Below are 19,716 nucleotides of genomic sequence, written 5' to 3'. Positions count from 1 at the left end.
TACTGTGCCATCGCTCATTTGCCCAAATACAGTATTTCTTAAGGGATAAGGGTGGTGTGACTGCATATTTTACTTATTGTGAACAATGAAAATACCAAAAATAGACAATGCGTTAGTGCTAGTGTTGTGACATCCCAGCCATGTCTGTGGCATTTCTTCCAAAGCCTTTTCATTCCCACTAAAGACCTCAATCTTCAGAAGTAGGTCACAAATAAACATTAAAGTTTCATTTTTTTTTTTAAAAGGTTCAATTTCCTCAAACAACTGGGCTCTGGGATTTTCAGCAAACGTTACTCAAGCAGAAGAAAAATGTGCATTTGTAATGAAGGAACATGTCATCCAGAACAAGGCTGTGGCTCCTCTTCTACACTTTGTGGACATCAACGGAGGTAAATGGAACAAATGAATGAGCTAGATCAGTCACCCAGCTCATGTTGTAATTATGAGAAGTAAGTTCAATGTGACTCACTGTTTTAGTTATGAAGGCCTCTTCTTTAGTACGGTGAGCATGATTAACCCATGGGAAAAAATAACGTGTGTCCGTAGGGTCCCCATATATTAGTGCTCATCTGAGTTCCTGAGATGCGTCATCAGATCCACCCACAAAAACCAATGCTGTTAATCACTGCACTGAATCTCATAAAACAAATCTAAATGTACACTGTTGTCTTACAGATGAAAGTTGCATGAAGCAAAGTAAGTAATCAAGAGTGTTAGAGATAAATCACAACATACAGAAATGGAGACCACGGTTTGCTTAGACCATCTATACCTAAAGGAAATGAATGAATGTCGTTGTCTTGTGTTTCTCAACTACACTTCCTGCATACATATGAGCACTGGTTATGTTTCTCCACTAGAGAGCAGTGCCCAACCGCCTGTATTCCCTGTCTTCTTCTCGGTGCATTCCAGATTGCTCCAAATGTTTCTTTGCCCAAATCTGACATATTTACCTGGCATCCCAGCAGAAATCCAAGTGCCAGATGCACGAGGAGATTAGGTCAGAGAATGCCCTCAGACGGTCTGACCATTTGCATGCTTTGGACACAGCACACGTCCGTCTGTCACCTGCCGAGCAGCTGGGACACGGAGGTGTTGGTGGCCATATTAGCTGGGGAGCTTCTGACACCACCTGATGCCCACAGTAGCACCACGACAAGCAGCATGGGTCAAATAAGCAAGGTATTAATAAGGTGATGGTGATGACAGTGAGCACAGTCAATGACTCTAAATTACATATCAAACACTTTGTTTCCTTATTTTATTGTAATTAAAAACTACTTTAACTTGATAAATTCAACTTCTCTTCTCTGGCTGGTGATAAAAAAACAAACCTGAACACATTCTTTGAATCTAATTTTTTTTTCATCTGACCTGCAATTGTGCATATTTCATCTAATAATTGAATTTCACAGTAGTCTCTTGCAATTAACCCTGAATCCCTAATAGCTGACACTGCATTTCAGCAGCCCTGTGAACTTGTATCCACCCTCCAGTCAATTATGAGATCAGATGAGGTGTGTGCGGCATCGCGGTGGGAACAATGAATCAAATTCCGCAAGAACAATCCTGGTCTCGTGGAAACACGGGTCTCAATCCAACACTTAAACTGTGAAAAGTTTTGACAGTAGGAACTTCCAAGAAAGCTTTTGAAGCACACAGAGAATCGAGATTAATTTGTGGATGGGATTTAAACATGGAAGCGTATCCTATTCACCTCTAATGTTCCCTGTGAAGCCCATACCCGAGTGGGATCTGGCGCGTCGCGTTCACGGTGTGCATGGGAGGCGAAGACGTGGCCCGCCTAGTGACGTGGAATTCCTTTAGACTCTCTTGGGAGGGGGTGGATGACGACAAGACTTGAGCGTGACATTTATAGATTGCGCTGCTCACGAACAATTCAAATGCAGGAAGGGAAAACATAAAAGAAGTAACACAATACAGGGAGCAACGTTGCACCTGTTGCCGTTCGACGCAGCAGCTTCCTGGTTGAACCAAGTGCACAGTTCAGTTTCAAGGGAGGAATGGCTGTGCTTTTCTCATTCCTGAAGTTCACAGCTGGTTAAAGTCATTGTTAATGTAATGGGGAGTTCTCTCTAGGAAAGTGTTTCTGACATTCACCCCATTGTCTGCAGTGAATGCAGCGCTGCAGATAATATCAGCAATGACAGCAGATGTACTGATGTGCTGGTTTCAGATTAGCTTTGAAATTTCCTTTGAGGAAAACCCTCTTTTCTGATCAGACCAATGTGTTGAGTTTCACCAGATCCATTTTGTATACTCTTTTTTTATCTAATCATCAGAGGATGTTTTATGGTGGCTGTAGGTTCATATATTTGCTGCCAAGGTGATAGAAAGTGAGGAGATCTAGCTGTTTTTTAAACATGCGTGTCCATTCATGGTCCCCGAGAGGAGAAACCATACTGACTTTTCATTAAGCGCCACCATTACGTTGACACTTTTGGTTTCTATTGCAGTGTTTTAACAACAATTCAATGGATTACCATGAGATTTTGTACAGACATTCATCGCCCCTAGAGGATGATTCCTACTGACTTTGGAGATTCACTGACTGTTCATCTCATGCTATCAGCTGATGCCACTCATCCAGTGAAATATCTCATCATGTACTTGATGGATTGGCTCAAATTTTTTTACAAATTTATGGTCCCCAGATGATAACTTCTAATGATTTTGGTGAACACCACCATTCGATTTTGTGCGAACTGTCTCTACAGCATTGGATGGATTTACCATGCCATTTGGTACATTCGGTACGGACATAGAGAGCCTTGGAAATGTTTTGTAAATAAAACACAAAATGGCATAAAGTTTAATCAGTAAGTAGTCTGATGTGTTTCCAGTATTTGTGTGCCGCATTAATTCCCTTGCGTGACTTTTGCAAGCCAAACCATTTTGGAAGCCTACACAGAAGAGCAACAGTATTTTTCCTCTTTGCTGGAGAAATAATTAGGATAATGAAGAAATCCTTCTCCTTAATTACAAAAAAATGTCTCAACAATATATGCTACTTTTTTTTTCCTTGTCATTTTCTAATGATTTAGAACTCTCAAAATACCATGCAACATCACTACACACACTTTATGGGCTTTATTGGTTTATACGCGTGACCTCTTGGATTCACATATTAAATAATCCACCCTAAAAAGAACTCACACAAGTTTTTCCCATTGTCTTGGACAGTTCCGTCTAGCTATGTTTCCATGGAAAAGGCCCAGTCTGGGCTAAACACTGAAAAGTGCCAAGACCTCTATCTTGATGTCATCAATAGCACTCTGGAGCTGCTAAACTGATCCTCTAGAAAACATATTATTTGGTCAAAGGGGTTCTATTTTAGGGAGGTTTTATGGAAAGAAATTTAATTTACATATTGGTCATTGTCTTGAGATCTTAAGCACTGACTCATACACTAGAAGTTTTCTAATCTATTGCTGCAAAAAATGGTTATCCATCTTCTGTTCTTAAATAGACACATGAAAACAGTTTTAAAACCACAAACAACATTTGACACCACTACATCTCATCTGCTGGATGATTGCTAAAAACCTTGGGTCATCCATCTTGTAAGTTTTGCCTTGAAATCCAGGACATCACGCATGCAGTTGCAGAAATTATAAGCATGTCATTAAGGTCTCAGAGTTGATCCGCAGGGTGTCCTCTCAGCTGATGAGGTCATGTCACATGGTGTTTAAAGAGATGAGATGAGCCTGTTGTGAGCCAAGGCACGTGCATCATCAAATTCTGCAGCACGCAAGAATTGTACGGTCATGCATACATATGGTACACAAGTATACACAAATTGTGTACAAAAAATAACAGCTAAAGCTACAGATGTTGTGTATTCCAGCTCACGTAACATTTCAAGTTGACTCTTCTCTCGGGCTATTTGCTGTGGGAGTCTTTTCTAAAGTAATCCACTTTTCCCCCAGGGACCTGTTGGCCTTAAGCACCGTTGCACAAAATTGGGTTAATTTGTGTTGCCTCGCTCACTAAACCCTGTTTTGTAAATCTTGTTTTTCAGCTGAGTTAATGGAATTTATGGGGCTGCTTTTGTTCGGGGATACTTTTGGGACAAACACGTGTCGATTCATTTTTTCCTTTACTTTAGCTGGACCATGATCAGTCATGCTGACTTGTTGACAAGGAAGAAAAAAGGTATGCTGGGAGATATTTCTACAAGAATCAATAGGAATCTTGGTTTTGAAAAAAGATTAAGAAAATGAGGGAGTAGAGTTGAGGTCAAATGGAACACTAGGGACACATTTATTGTCAATAAAGGCATGTATTTAGTATGAACTAGGCCTCAGTGTAACATATTGTGATAATTCAGGTGTTTTTAAATCAGTCCCCTTGGATCAATAGAATTAAAAGGGCCTCTAACACCATCACCTTCTTGGACCTCATTGGTGCCTTCTCCCTCAATTTCATCCACCTTTTTACCACCTGTGTGCCCTAAATTGTTCTCAGCTATCAAGACATAATAAGAAATACGTCCCCCCACGCGTCCGTGTATCTCCACATTATCTCACTGTGACATTACGGCCATGACAGCATCTCCGAGTGACACCACTTGTCCTGCCGACAATAAAGACCAAATTGAACTCACAAAATGAAATTGAATCCCTGGCTCTTTGTGTTTCCCAGAAGACTCTGCTCATTGATCGGCCAAATTAGCTGCCTTTACCAGAGTGGGTTAGTGGCAGCCAGGGACAGAGGATGGAGGACTCAGACAGACAAAGACTTTTGGTTGAGACAAACTGGAAGAAATGTTAAACTGAATAGCGTAAAAAACATTTAAAATGTGTAAACTGATCAACAGATATGCTATGGATCACAACATTTGCAGCGCTGTACTTACAGGTACATGTGGTGTATAAGAAACTCAATGGGTCATACATAATTTGGATTGAGAAACTCCAACAAGGCTATTAGATGGCTAAATTGTTTATAATGAGAGATGTGAGTAGGTGTAATGAAGAACACCACACACAAAACACACACTCCACACACCTATCATTCAGCTGTCTTACTGCCGTGATGAAGATGGATGTAGTTTGTGGTATTTAATGGTGCTTGGCCCCATTACAGAGTCTTTTGCCCAGTGAGTTGCTTCGAAATCTGACTTCAGCACACCCCAGAGTATAAGCCTTGATTCACGATGAGGTTCTCCTTCTGAAAATCCTGTTTTCACTTCTATGTTAAGCTGCTGCCTGTGGGCAAGGGGAGATTAAATGTTTCTCCAGTGTTGGCACGATGCGTGATAGCAGGTGAGGGAAAAGAGAAGAGAAGACTGACAGAAATACGTCTCACAGCTACAGTTAGTCATGGTGTTTTGCACCCCATAATGTATTTTCTTTTGTAGTTCACTGATATAGAAAATTAGCATTTACAATCAACAGTTTTGATGTGATGTCAACAGCATCTACACTGCTTAAAACGTCTTGTCCAACCAGTTCTGTTGAATGTAAATTATTGCAAGATTAGCAAGACCTCCCCTTTCCCCTCATAAACCTACAGTCTGAATCTAATTAGATATTGATTTTTTCATATCAAAATGAAATGTGTGGTTGATGGAACAACCGTCCTCATATTATTGATGCAGAATTAAGAACAGGGATTGAAAGCAAATTTCTCTTTCTATGTTTTATAAAGCAACAAAGCAGCTATGATTGATCTGAGCATGAAAGTCATTATTTGTGGCTGGCTGGGCATTCCGATGATGAAATCTAATTAAAGTGGCTGTCTTTGGCAAAGGAATATTCCAATGACTGCTCCCAAAATTCACGCTTAAAAAAAAAGGAAGCAAAACCGTCACAAATGACATCAGTGCTGTGCTTTTCAACTAATGTAAAAAAGCGACTAGTTGCTGCTACTTTTTTACCTGTGTTGGACTATGGTGATCTTCTTTATATGCATGCCTCTGCTAAACTGTCTTCGTATGGTGGACACAGCTTACCATGATTCACTGCGGTTCATTACCAATTGTAAAGCTCTGACTCACCACTGTGAGTTATACTCTTGGGTAGGATGGCCCGCTTTGGCCACCCGTAGGCTCTGTCATTGGTACACCTTCATTTATAAGGCAATCCTTGGTCTGCTCCCAAACTACCTGTGTGTCTTCATCATGCAGAAACGTGTCGGACAATACTCCTTGCGTTCTCAGGACTTCTTTATGCTCAGTGTCCCAAATGCCAGAACGGAAATGGGTAAAAGGGCTTTTGTGTACTCTGCACCCTCATCGTGGAATATGTTGCAGAATGATTTAAAACTCAAAGAACTGATATCACTTACTGCTTTTAAATCTAAAATGAAAGAAATACAGGCAGGTTCCCAAAAATGTAAATGTTTTTTAAAGTAACTTGGATTCGTCATTGTCTCTTAACTTTTAGTTCCTTTTAACTTGTCTTGTTCTGTATTTTCTGTCTGTAACTATGTGTTTCTGATGTTGCTGCATGTCTTGGCCAGGTCTCCCTTGAAAAAGAGATTTTTAATCTCAATGGGACTTTCCTGGTTAAATAAAGGTTTAATAAAAAAAAAATAATAATCAGTGTGAGCAGTTATTTGTAGGCATCATTTTAAAGCAGTCCCAGGTATTTCTGTTTCAGCAGTGCCTGAAAGGTCATATGGATAATTTCTATAATCTGAAAGATCTTCTGGACCAATCGGATGAGGCGTTTTGACAACCATTGTGCTGGAATGACTCATTGTAAAAGGAACACAGATATGCCTTAGAAAGTGTGAAATAGCCTTGAAAAGTGGCTCGTTGATGTCTTAAAAGCAACGCAGAGGTTGGCTTCATGACAAAGATTTAGTTCTTGTGTATCTAATGTGATTGGTTAGGGGCCACAGGTGACAGATATCCCATCAGGCACAAGCAGGTAAAATCAATACCAGATTGGAGGCCTAAATATGTTTCTTTTTTCACACTTAAAGATTAGCAAAGTGGATTGTTACTCTTGACCTGGTTCAATCACGTGAAACGAGCATGAGGAGAGCAGCAAAGAGCACACACACTTATTTCCTCACTTGACAAGTGAAATGTAAACACAAGGTTTCAGACGCCGCCCCCTCCTGTAAACACACAGTCCACCTTTCACCGAACGCGGCGAGTTCCACGAAATTACCGAGAACCGCCGAACAACTCTGACACTGATGGGTCAAACATGTACTCCTTGGTATTCTCTGCATGTAATACGCATGAAATGTCAAAATGAAAGCACGCCTCATACACTGTGCACACTTTTCAAAGTAATGTATGCATGTCAGTTCGACCGCAATGACACATGTTTTCCTCTCTAGTGAGCTCTCATGCAGCTTTGTAACCAGTGTCTGATGTGTGTGTTTTATGCCTCACACTGTGAAGTGTAAACAACAAACTATGAATTCAGTGTTCGGAGAAAGAACACAAAAAACAGACTAATAAGAGAGTGCAGTGGGGGGGGGAGTGTATAGCAGCCATGTGGCCGTGTGGGGAGATGAGAGGCAGCCGGTGGTCGGAGCGCAGTTCCATTCCTCTAACATCAGATCTCCATGTTTACCCGGCTCACCATGGTGCCTGAGGCACCTCGTTCTCCCTAATCCGGCCAGCCTGCACAGTTCCTTGTCTAACGTCACAGGCTGGAGGGATGTTTATGTTTTCCAGGAGTTTGGGAGGATGGAGGGTATGCAGTGAGTTGGGTGGGGGGGGATGAAGCCAAGGGAGAAGTACTGCCAGGTAGAGCTCTGACAGTAGCTTCTGCCTCCACGTGGGAGAGCTTCTGAGGGAAAAAGTACCGATTGTACTCAAGGAGTGGGAACGCCATTAACATCTCAACCCCGTGGATTCTTTGGCATGTCCATAATTACAAGCTTGTTATGCGGACGGATCTTTACCAGAGCCCACACAAACTCTTTTTAAATTCAAAACAAGATTCCAAAGTATTGAAAGATGCCAAATACTTTATACATAATTACAAGGAAAGATGTATAAAGTGATGCAGTAGACATAGACTTTCCATTTCGGGGGCAGCTGTTAAAAGAGCCATCTTGGACATAAATATTTCACTGAGCATGCCATCCTGACTTTAAAATGTGTATAAAATGATGCACAAGTCATTTCAACTATTTATGCACTAGTGCAGCAGAGCCTAACAAATGCCACTCAGATTGACTATTACTCTTTATGAGGGATGAAGCACTGCAACAAGCAGGTACAGAACATAAAGCAGCATGAAACAAATTCTTTAATGCTACTTGATGTGAAATCTGAGGGGACTATTAGGAACATTAGTATTAAGTGGATAAACTGCACTCAGGTCAGGGAAGCACAGCTACTCCAGGAAAATGACTCAGGCAAAACTAAACAAATAACTCCCCATAAATTCCCAAAGTGCACAAAGCATACGGTAGGAGTACTGTAAATTCACCAGAATTAGTTGCGACTGGTTACTTTTCCGCCACCAGATTCCAGTCCGATAACTCATCGCGGTATCTCAGCCGCATGAGCAAAACCTGACAGATGTTTCGGCCTCTGTGGTGTGTCACACATCCGAAAGCTAACCTCAGCTTTGAATTGAGCAATGAACATCAACGTCCAGCTTTCCACCGAGTTGTTGGGCATTCATTCTTCAGGCTGTTTTGGAGACTGGTAGTGCCGTATAGGTTGAAACCTTGTCTTGTTTTCGTGTGTTGCCTCTTTCATCAGAGCAATCACCGGCCATGTCTTTCCCCAGACAGACGCAGCTGCCTGAATTCCCAAACTCACTGGCAGGAAACCGCTAATGCCCTTTTAACCCTCTCTGCTTGTGTGTGTCTGTGTGGTATAATGTGTGTGTGTGCGTATGCATTATTTCCCCCCCTTGGCCACTTCCTCTTTTCCCCTCAATCTGGAAAAAGTGACTCATTTCAGTGAAAGTGTTTGCTTGTGTGGGGGAGCGCAGAGGTACAGTTCAGTATTTCTACAGTGTCAGTGTCAGTCCAGTATCCAATACCTTATTTGTTGCTATCCCAATGGCCCTGCAGCCATAACAGCAAAAACACTCCACATCCAACTTTACACTCAACAGAAAGGCCTGTGTGTAAATCAAAGTGGATTGCCCGAAGGTAAGCGCAAAAGAAATAGTCTCAGTAGACTCAGTAAACATTTTTGAAATCTAAATTCTTGAAATTGAACTATTTCCACATGCTGTACCAGATGGTTGAGCAGCTTTCTGTAGTGTGGAATCACAAAGCCAGACAAACTGTAATATGATCCAGAGGACGCTTCAGGGGCTGGAGGAATTAAAAACGTTCATATTTGATTATTGGGGTGATTTTGTTTTTTTAGCTGCATGGATTAGGGAATAATTTGTGTGGGAGCTTTATAACCGGTAAATAGATTTGATTCATAAGTGAAAAACAGAATGACATCTGCAGTGAATTAATACAGCTGGTCATATGTTCTTAAAATGACACCTTACAAGGACTTTGGTGTTGCAACAGATTACCATACCACAGAAACGCAAAGCCAAACAACCACCTGCAAAGTGTATTGAAGGAAATCAAAAACATTCATCCTTGATTTTGAACTGCTGTTTGTAAGCCAGAAGTGGATTTGTTTATCCTTCATCATGCATTTAATATTGCAGCTTTCTCAGGCAAATGGTGGCTTAAATGCTCATCTTTCCCCTCTGCAACATGTTAATGATCAGCTGCAGAGACCCAGAGGCAAAGAAACAGAAGCACATTATCAAACTTGAACTATCTCAGATGAGGCAGCATCGTCCAAGTGTGTTCAAAATAAAGACGGAGCTTATGAAAGCAGTCAACTCTTGAGAGGAATTAGAGAAGGGAGATTTGGATGACTTGAACCCAGCCAAGTAAAACATTAGACAAACACATGCAGTTCCACTGCCTCTGTGTGTGTTTGTGTGTGTGTGTGTGTGTGTGTGTGTGTGTGTGTGTGTGTGTGAATTCCCAGGGAACAAATTTCTGTTGGCATGGTTGTAGAAACAAAAAATGGTCGTAAACTGCTGCTGGAAGTTTAGGACAGTTTGAACACTGACACCTCCCACACATCCAGCAGTGAGCCATTGGAAAATGTTCAGCTAGTGTAGGCTTGTCTAAACAAGCAACTCAAAGAAGTTAAGCTGCTTTTTTAGTGGTAGTGTTGGGGAATGCCCTAGGACTCTTCTCATTCCTGCTCATAATGTGGGGAGCCTACTATAATCCGACATGTTTAAGGTTTGACTCTCAGTGACAGGGTGATAAAAAGTAAAAGATATTACCTTTATATTCATACAGTATTTCCCTATAAGGACTTTAAGTGAATGTTGTGGGGCCACTAGCCTCAGGTATACTGTCCAAACAGGTAATTTAACAGTTACAAGCTATTTTTTTTGTTTTTTATATAGTGAACATGGGAATGTCCTAGCTATTGTTCATTCAGTCATACTGTGGGAAGCTATTTAAGGTTCGTCTCACACAGACGATGTAATAAAAAGCACTCATTCTATAATATCCCCATAAGGACTCAAAAGTGTCTTTGTTATGAGTCCTCAGTCTCAACAAGTAATTCAAAAAAGGTAAACAACTTTTATGTAATGCTGACCTTTGGGAATGCCCTAGCTACTGGACATGTTTATTGAGTTATTGTGTGAGTCACAGAGACTTGGTAATAAAAACCATAAACAATATAACTTATCAGTATCATTCAACTCATATTCTTATGACGTGCCTATTATTGAGACTTGCAGTTGGAATGTAGCTCATGTGATTGTATGGTGTCCTTGTTAACTCTTCTGCCTTCTTTCATGAGGAAAATAATTCGTTTTTTTTTACAACTTAAATCCTCTGGGAAGGAGTCTTTTAAAGGTTGAGTATGGAGTCTAAAACCACTAACCAGCCTATTGAAACGTCACAGATGGAAAATTGTCTTCTTTGAAAAGACTCCCAAAACATGCAGATGTGAGCTGCAGGCTACGTGGTAGTGTGACACTGTACGTGATTGGCGGGGAGGGTGTGTGTGTGTGTGTGTCTGGGAACCTGCTACTGGTTTGGTTTCCCACCCACACACACACACAGCCGCAGTCAGACGGTCTCTCCGCAAAAACGGCAACAGGGGAAACTCTCTTCTCTCCGCTTACAAACCAACAACAACTGTCGCAGAAGTGAAGTCGACACGATGTTGAACACGAAAGGCTACCGTTTAGTCTGACAAGACACCCAACGACGCGGAAGAGGCTGCTGAAAGTGGCTGAAGTGTGACAGCAGTTGGAGAAATTAACCGAGGGAAATTGAGGAGAGCCGCACGTGGATAAACCGCTGCTGAACACATCGGTAAGTAACGCTAACTCCAACCTCTGCCTCCGTTTGTTTAGAAAATTAAATTCATACATTGATAGTTTTCCCAATGGAAAGGTTTAATTGTTGCAGGAAGTGTGGTTGTTACGTTAATGATTAGCTTCTACACTGGTCAACAACCACTTACAGGTTGGATTCGGAACAAGTGTGCGCGCGCCTTAGCTCATTAACAGTTTGTGCACGTGTGCTCGTGTTGTACTAAGACATTTACTGTAGAGCCTACTGTTTTCTTTTTCAAATTTGTGTAAACTAAGCGTTGTTTTACAACATTCCTCTTTGGGAAGCAAACTTGGCGATGACGTGTGGTTCCCTTTGCTTTGACAAAATTAGCAGAATTCCAGATTATTGACTTTATTTGTCATGTTTTTAGTTTTATGGTGTTCACGTACATGTTTGGTCATTACAAACTGTTCGCTGTCACATCGTCCAGTATTTGAACATAACAAGTTTGACTCACGTCTTCACGTTATTCGAAAGTGCAAATATTCCAGTGAATTTCCCGTCAGCCCAGGCAAGTGAATTTGGGTGTAGTCCACCTTGAATATGAGTATTATGATTATAGGCTGTGCTTCTGTGTTTGCTCATGAAGCAATATGAGACACCTTTTTTTCACAAGACCACAATTATCACTTATATGATTTTAAAATCCCCACATAATGACATTATGGTCACATGCTATCTACCAAGGAAATCTAATGATGGTAGTTTGTGCTGGTGCAAATGAACCACATGCACTGAAAGTGTTGTAGACATAAATAATCATCCCTGATCCTGGAGAAAACAGTTAATCAATATATTTGATCAACATTAAAAGTTGAGTATTAAATACCTGGATCATTGCTTTTTGGAATGTATGTTTACAGGTTAACCCCTTGCATTTCCAAAATGTCTTCTCTTTGGAAACATCTTTTTTTTTTGGATGCATGGGGCTATTATCATTCAAAGTGTCCTACAATATTTGAGCATCACTAAAATTGAAGAAGCAAGGCTTGAATCTTCACATTGACCATTCAATTTGGAAGTCCTATACTCTGTAATATCATTTAACATATTTTCTTTCTTTTATAATCTTTTTTTTTTCTTGTACATAGTTATTCTTAGGCTCCAAAATGCTTGGGCTTGCTCTTTGTTAATTCGAAAGATAGAAAACAAGAGAACTTCCGAAGACCAATTAGCACATGTCTCCACCGCTGCATCTCTGTGACAGGTTGAGACGTTTGGTTCACATTATCTATGAGGCTCCTAATCCTACCCCTGTGCCTCCCAATGGCGTTAAGTAACCCACTTACATTAACATATAGTTTCTTTGCTATGCAGGAGTTCAGGGCTTAATTTGCTCTGGCATGCCATAAAAGATAAGATTATATCCTCCCCCATACTTCACTGTCCAATTACAGTCAGCATAATGTAAACCGTCAAGCTGGCTCCCTTCCTGTGTGTCCACCACATCAGCGTGTGCTGTTGTTGGACAGATACCGTTGCAGGCATACGGACATAAAGCGCCCGGTTTCTTTAGTGGATCTTACAACGAAAAGTGGAACAAAAACCAGCCCGTCAGTGTTTCTGGTGAAATGACACTATGGAACCTGTATCCTCCCGATGACTGTGGTTTCTCTCCCTGCATGCTCTCTTTGCTATGATCATAAGCATCATCTCTATCATCCATATGTCATCCAAATCTATTATTCTGGCTATTACGTATACTGACGCAGTGCTGTTGCTTTTAGCTCATCCTTATGCAAACTAATTATACAGTCACCTTTTGTCCTGTGAAGGCCTCGAGCCATTGTCCCGGTATATAAATGAGTCATTGTGGTAAAGTAGAACCGCAGTTGCGTTTGAGGCATCTATTGGTAAGTGCTCTTCTATATTTGCTTTTTCGCTATTTACCTACGACGGTCCTGTCCCTCCCAAATGTTTATTGCCAAAAGGTCCTCTGCTATAAAGAATGAGCTCATTTGGGGGCCTGGCATGTCATTCATTGATTCACGGTTATATATACCTCCATGGCACTGTACAATCCTCACTAGCAGCTGAGGAAAATGGATAGTTCCTCCCATATCTTTCTTTTTGAGGGAAAAGAGTCTAGACATATTCAACCTGCTGCTTTGAGTTAGAGACTTTCTTTTTTGTGATGAATGGTTTCCATTATTTCTTAGAACATGAAATAGACATCAGCAGGATGTGCAGTATCTATTCTGTACATTTACCTTTTGTCCCACAGTATACAATGTACATTGCTTGCCTCGCATATTATGAAGAGAAAAAGTGCTGCTCACAGTAAAGACATTAATTACTGAGGCAGGATGGAAAAAAGTGAATGAAATTATGAGAAGGATCCTAATCCGAAAGTGTTTGAGCCTCTCGTCCCTGACACTCCTCCTCGAAAGTGCTCCCCTCTCTGAGAGCATTTCAAACGAATTGTAGTTATGCTCCCTCGAGAATAACGCAGCCTACAAATTACAGTAGTAGCGTCTCTCAGAATAGCCAGTTGTGGGTGCTGACATGGGTTTCCCTGTCTATTATCTAAAAATCAGTTTGATCCCTTTGCTGAGCACAAGCTTTTCAGCTGTGCAAAACCTAGAATCTCTTTAGAGATTTTTAATTAGACAAACTTCTTAACTGTGATTTCTTGTCTTGTCCAACGCTGGCACGCACATAGTAAACTGTGGGATTTGCGACACAAAACGATTCTATCTAAGGATTTGGTTGTGAGGCTCTGCTGTCTCCAAAACTAAATGAGGAAAAATGACTGTTTTTCACCTGAGTGCTAGAATGCAGCGTGAGGAGAGCGCAGCTCATTACCTCAGTGTCAACAAAGACAACGCTGCGCTAGTGGCTGAATTTGGAGAACGTGGTTGAGTTGAAATAACTTCTAATGATATTGTTTAGTTTTCCACTCCTTCAGCTCTGTGTACTTTACTTGTTTTCAAACCCAGTCCTTATGTACTAAAACCTCACCGCAGATTTGACAGAATTAAGCATATTTGAAGATTACTGGACGTCTGAGATGGAAGAAGAAGTGTGTTAATGAGCTTTGCTGACCGGCATGCGCATTGAGTTGGTTCTGATTGAGGGATTTTGGTCGTGGATCTCAAAACTCGGAGGGTCAAATAAGGCCCGAAGTCTTATCCAGCTCGATTCAGCTGTCCTAACTTTGTGCTTGTTTTTTAGACTCGGTAACTGCTGTTCTGTTGTGCACTTTGTACAAGGATATTTCTGACAAAAAAAAATCTATGACTTAATGTTTCACAATCCAGCCTCAAAGTAAAGCTACCACAGAGATTTTTAGATTCCCCAAGTGCAGGTTTGGAGTAGTACATGGCAGAACTACTACAAACATGATGGACTCTCTTTCACTGACTTTCATTCCTCATGAAATACCAGAGAGAGTTTTTCCTCAGCGTGAACTGGAATGTGTAGAACATAATTCTTGCTGTTACTGGCTCTCATCATCCAACATGATACTTGTTAGTGACCTGTGACGCATGTCAAGACTTTGTCTGGTTTTTACGTAGCGTTGGATTTTAATGCACCACTGACTGGCGTTGACACCAGAAAACCAGCAGGGTAGACGTTTTAATCTCTCAATTATTTTATGGGAGGTAGCATTCACCATCTGTTCATGTGGCGATGTTGGATACCACTCATTCACAGTGTCGTGTGACATCACTCTCTAAACAGATGAAACACATGGAAGATGTGCATGAGAAGCTGCAGACGAGGCAACGTGTTTCATTTCTTTCAGACATCTTTGTGCAATGTGTGGAATGAAAGAATCTACTTTTGTCTTTGAAAGTTTCCAAAGTCAGTCAATTGTGAGTAAGAGTGTTCAGGGGATTAAATGCTGCTAGAGGATTATTTTATCTGTTTGAGTTGGTTATCTTGCCAAATATCATTATGTTCCAAACCCTTCTTTTGTACAGCCAAGGTTTGGTCTACACTCCAACTGCAAGTCATCTCTAACATTGCTTTCCCTTATGTTCTCTGCAGTTGATAGACACACTGTAGTTCCTTGTCTTGTTCCCCCCCGAGGGAAAAAAATGCTTGTTGACACACCAGTGCAGTTCACTTGTCTGTGTTTGCTGAACTTTTGTGTACCATTGCTCTGAAATACTGCACATGGTGCTCCACAAATACACTGAACACATGTTTGTCAGAGTACTAGTAGGGCTATCATTTAGATTTGGATTCTAAATAAAAAATTGATCAGAATGAGCTTTCGACACTGCGTAGCCAACCGCTCTGCACCTGCACTTTTCAAGACACCACGCAAACCTGCTGAAAAAGCTCCAGTTTGTAGGTTGCAGAAGATTTAAGAGACTGCAGCAACACACGTATGTGTGAGCTTTCCCTATAGTTGAAGCCGTCAGAATCTAAAAGGTAAATCATACAACAAGTTGATACGTTCTAATTCCCATTCTGTGGTGAGCGTTCTGTGAGAACTAAAGATAAGGCAGAGCAATGTGTTTTCCCATGCTTGTGTGAGGAATTTTAAGTTTTAAAGCATTCCTAGTGCTGGATTGTCACTCTTTCTGATGCATGCGCACACATACATGTTTGAATGCTTAACCCCTGCCCCTACCTTAACCGAAACCTAATTCTGTTCTCAGTCTTATGGTCGTAATTAAACTAATTTGTCCTCGCAGAGATACTAAAAGCTCACACACAGACAAAACATACACGTCACTGTAGGTTTCAGTCGTCCTTCAGTATGCCTCAGCTCACTAGTCCACATCCTTACTGGTAGTTCATATCTATGTGATCAATGTCTACTGGCTCACACTGTCACACGCTGCTATCAATTTAATTTTATGAGCAGAAGAGTTGGCAGTTCCTCACCAGGTGGATTTGTTTGCGTGTGCCAGCTGAAGACAATTTACTATAGCACGTCTATAGTTTTCGTTTGGAGACGCATAAATTGTCAACGCCTTGGATTGAGTGTGATGAGGCCTGTTTCATCCACCTGTCCCTTTCCTCTGCTTGTGCACCTTCTGCTACAGCGCCAGGTCCCAACGGGCTGGAGAGCAGGACTGTGTTGATGCTCAAAGAAGTGGCTGTGCAGCTAACTCAAAGGACCCCGCTCCAGCGAGGTTCCGGGAGAGCCCTGAGCACCGACTCAACAGATTTCACATTAACACACACTGGGCAAGAGGGGCGCAGGGAAACAGGGCTGCTCCTTTTTGACTGCTTGGCAATACACCACAGCCACAGTTAATGAAGTGTTTTGAAAGGGGCTCTGCTTGGAAATGGGGCGATAAGCAGCCGTGAAATAAATGTACGTCGTTTTCACTGCCACAGCGGCTCCTCGGCTCCCTCCAGTACATCTACTCGGCTCTGCGTTGTGAGCATTGCATAAGACTGCTCAAAGTCAAACCAGAAGCTATGCATTGTAGTTGGCTACATTTCACTGCCTGGAGGCTCCTGTCTCCCTCCTCCTCCTCTTCCTCCTTGTTTTCTTCCTTGCATCCCCTTATCCCTCCTTGCTGTCATGGTTCAGCGGGCCACCTAAGGGGGGGGTATGTGCTCCCTTTTGCCTGGTGACAGCTTGCGGGGAGATGTGGGCAGGCTTCCTTCTGAGCTGGAGGAGCAAAGGGAAGAAGGAGAGATGTTATGGATTAGGGCTTCCACAGAGAGGAACTCCGCTGGGCTGATTTGTTCCAGAGAGCAACAAGACGAGTGGCTTTTAATCTTAATTTTTCTGGTTTTGTTTTCTTTATTGTACCATTCAGTAACTGAGAAGGGAAGAATATATTAACAGTGAGGGTGTGTGAATTTAGTTGCTGTGCAAATGTAAATGAGTATGAATACAGATGTGGACAGTATAGCTATAGGTTAGTTGATGCGTGATATAATGACGAATGCCCCTCAACAAGGAAATCCTAATCTGAAAAGAACAGTCTCTCCTTTCTTCAAATTGTGTTGAAGCGCTGAAAGCTCTGATGCACACAAGAGTTTAAACTGTCCTTGGTAAAGATGTAAATTCTGGTTTCATTCTAAGCTAACCTCAGAAATGTGTTAACCTTTATTTAGTCAGGTAATCTCATTGAGAGACACGGGGGCTCATTCTCAAGGGAGACCTGGTCACGACACAACAGGACTGTGTATGTGTGAGTCTGATTATTCAGAGGACGTGATGTCCAAGTCTTTTGAGAGCTGTACTGTTGCTGCCCTTTGAGGTTGGACTGGCACAGTACAGGTTTTACAGTCTCTCTCAGAGTTCAGTATGACATGCACACACACACAGCTGGAAGCTTAAAAGGCTCCGATTGAAAGAGAGGGTTGTGTGCAAAACAAATTTGTGCTTGAGCATGGGTGTCGTATTTTTATTGGAAGGTTTAGGTCTTTTTTCCTAGCCAAAATGTTGGGAAGTTGGGCATCCTTTAAATTCCAAAGGCATATTTATTAGCCTCTCTAATTACTTTCCACAAAATCTTGGCCTGGATTTTTGTTTACTGTGAAGTCTTGAATTGCTGAAAGAGCGCAGAGGAAGGGTGATGGATAGAAAGAGTAGATACTCAATTCGACCATAAAGTGACTAAAACAGAATCAGGTGCACATAACAAAGTTTGTAGTACTAATGGAGTGAGTCTTTTCTATGTCTATCTGGGTCTTTTTAAAGGTACATGAACATGGGGCTATTGATTATATTGCAGCCAAGGTAATGTGAAAAGCTTTTGTGTTCCACTGCGGTTCAAGTGTTCTGGCCTGACGTAATCCTACTTCAACAATGACCACCAGTCAACAATGGCCGCCTTTCAGCCGCTAAGTTTGGGGGCGGAGAAGTTGGCTTGTGCACTTTTTTTACTGTCCATGTAAACCTTGTACTGCTTTTAGGAGTACCAGTGAACAAAACTTGCTGCGCCGTTACAAAACAACTTTGTGTTTGTGTTATTTATTAGCGAGCCAGTTTGATGAGGGCATTTTTTGGAGTCTGGCTGGCTTTGCCTCACAGTAGAGCAAGTAATTGACTGGTTGAGACTGACGGATAGATCGGTTCCAAAGAGTGGCCTGTGCGGTATGTGGTTGTGAGTACTTGTGTGTCTCAATTGAATGTGTGTATGGCTGAGAAAATGATTAAGCTTCATCGTCCTCATGAGAGCATTTGGACCTAATTAACTCGCTTCTTTATGACTGTATCCCGCATTCAAGCCCAGTTTTCCCTGACACCGTCAGACACACTGCTGTGTCTCCCATGGTATACTCCCAGTCACCAGGAAATGAATTCCCTAGCAGACACCGGCTGGTAATAATAGAAACATGATTGCTGCTCTGTATCAGTGAGACTTTCTAGTACTTTTAACAGCTTAAGCTGAAGTCATTTCATCGCTGCGTGTGGCAGTGCTTCCAAGAGGAACATCGACAACACATTTAAAGAGATGTAGCATTGAGAGACGTAACCGTTCTCCATTTTGGAGCCCTTTAACTCCCTCTGTCATTACTTTTAACATGCTATACACTGTGAGCAGTGGAGAGTGTATGGATTTAGATTGGCTGTGTGTACTTTTGGAGGCCGAGGGGAGTGATTGGCCCCAGGCTGAGGATGTGAACACACAGCTTTCTCCTGCTCACTTCATGCTCTTCGTGTTATCTTTACACAAGTGTTGATTCAAAAACAAGGAAAAAAAAACTATATTCTGCTTTACTGTATACTTGATTGTCCACCAAGGGGAGATTTCTTTCCACAGCACTGTACACATCCGACAGCAGTACATACAACAACACACAGTAACAACATACAATGTTGGACAACTATACAAACTCAGGGCTATTCAGATAATCACAGAAGTTGTATATTTAAATGAACAAATGCACCCAAAACGGTCTGGCTGGCCAGTAGAGGCAAGTGTGAATGTGTTTTTTTGGAAGTGAGGTCAGACTTTTGGGTACAATCATGTAAGTAGTTAGTCTGGTCTATCATTTCTACTAATTTAGTTTGCTGTTCTCTCCCCCCCTTCAGGAAGAGTGGATCTTGTCCTCTCCACTTATACTGTTCGCCAGCTGTTAACCCCTGCTTACTTCAAAGATGAGTGCCAAGTCAGCCATCAACAAGGTGGTATTCACACCCCATGACGAGAAGATGCTTGCTGCTGTGCAGGTGAAACGGAGGACCAAGAAGAAGATCCCCTTCCTGGCCACTGGTGGGCAGGGAGACTACATGACCTTCATCTGTGTCTCAGGTAGGGGACGAATGAAACTCTCTTCTCTCTGCTTTACTCTGCTCTCTTTGTTTGAATGGCTTTTATGTGTTTGTCTATCTATATATGTGTGTGTGTGTGTGTGTTGCTCGTGCTGTTGCGAGTCAAAGTCCCATTTCAGCGCGTCTTCCTTAATTCTCCCACTAATGTTTACACTGACGAGTGTTAACGTTTCCTT

General features: G+C 41.7%; 1 protein-coding gene across 2 annotated transcripts in view; it reads left to right on the top strand.

Annotated features, from left to right (window-relative positions):
* Positions 1-10,883: 10,883 nt before the first annotated feature.
* stxbp6 (syntaxin binding protein 6 (amisyn)) overlaps positions 10,884-19,716 on the top strand; it is a 56,640-nt gene continuing 47,807 nt past the window's right edge. The window contains exons 1-2 of one of the 2 annotated variants that reach the window (XM_068717881.1): positions 10,884-11,316; positions 19,301-19,520. In XM_068717881.1, coding sequence (XP_068573982.1) covers positions 19,367-19,520 — 154 coding nt within the window. In that variant the 5' untranslated portion in view covers positions 10,884-11,316; positions 19,301-19,366. The remainder of the gene's footprint in view (positions 11,317-19,300; positions 19,521-19,716) is intronic. The other variant, XM_068717882.1, reaches the window with a different exon arrangement.

This window comes from Cebidichthys violaceus, unplaced genomic scaffold, assembly GCF_023349555.1.
Source record: "Cebidichthys violaceus isolate CVI_PGR_0920_01 unplaced genomic scaffold, fCebVio1.0.p SCAF_22, whole genome shotgun sequence".
In the NCBI taxonomy this organism is placed as follows: Eukaryota; Metazoa; Chordata; class Actinopteri; order Perciformes; family Stichaeidae; genus Cebidichthys; species Cebidichthys violaceus.
This window is presented reverse-complemented; position numbering and strand designations above follow the sequence as displayed.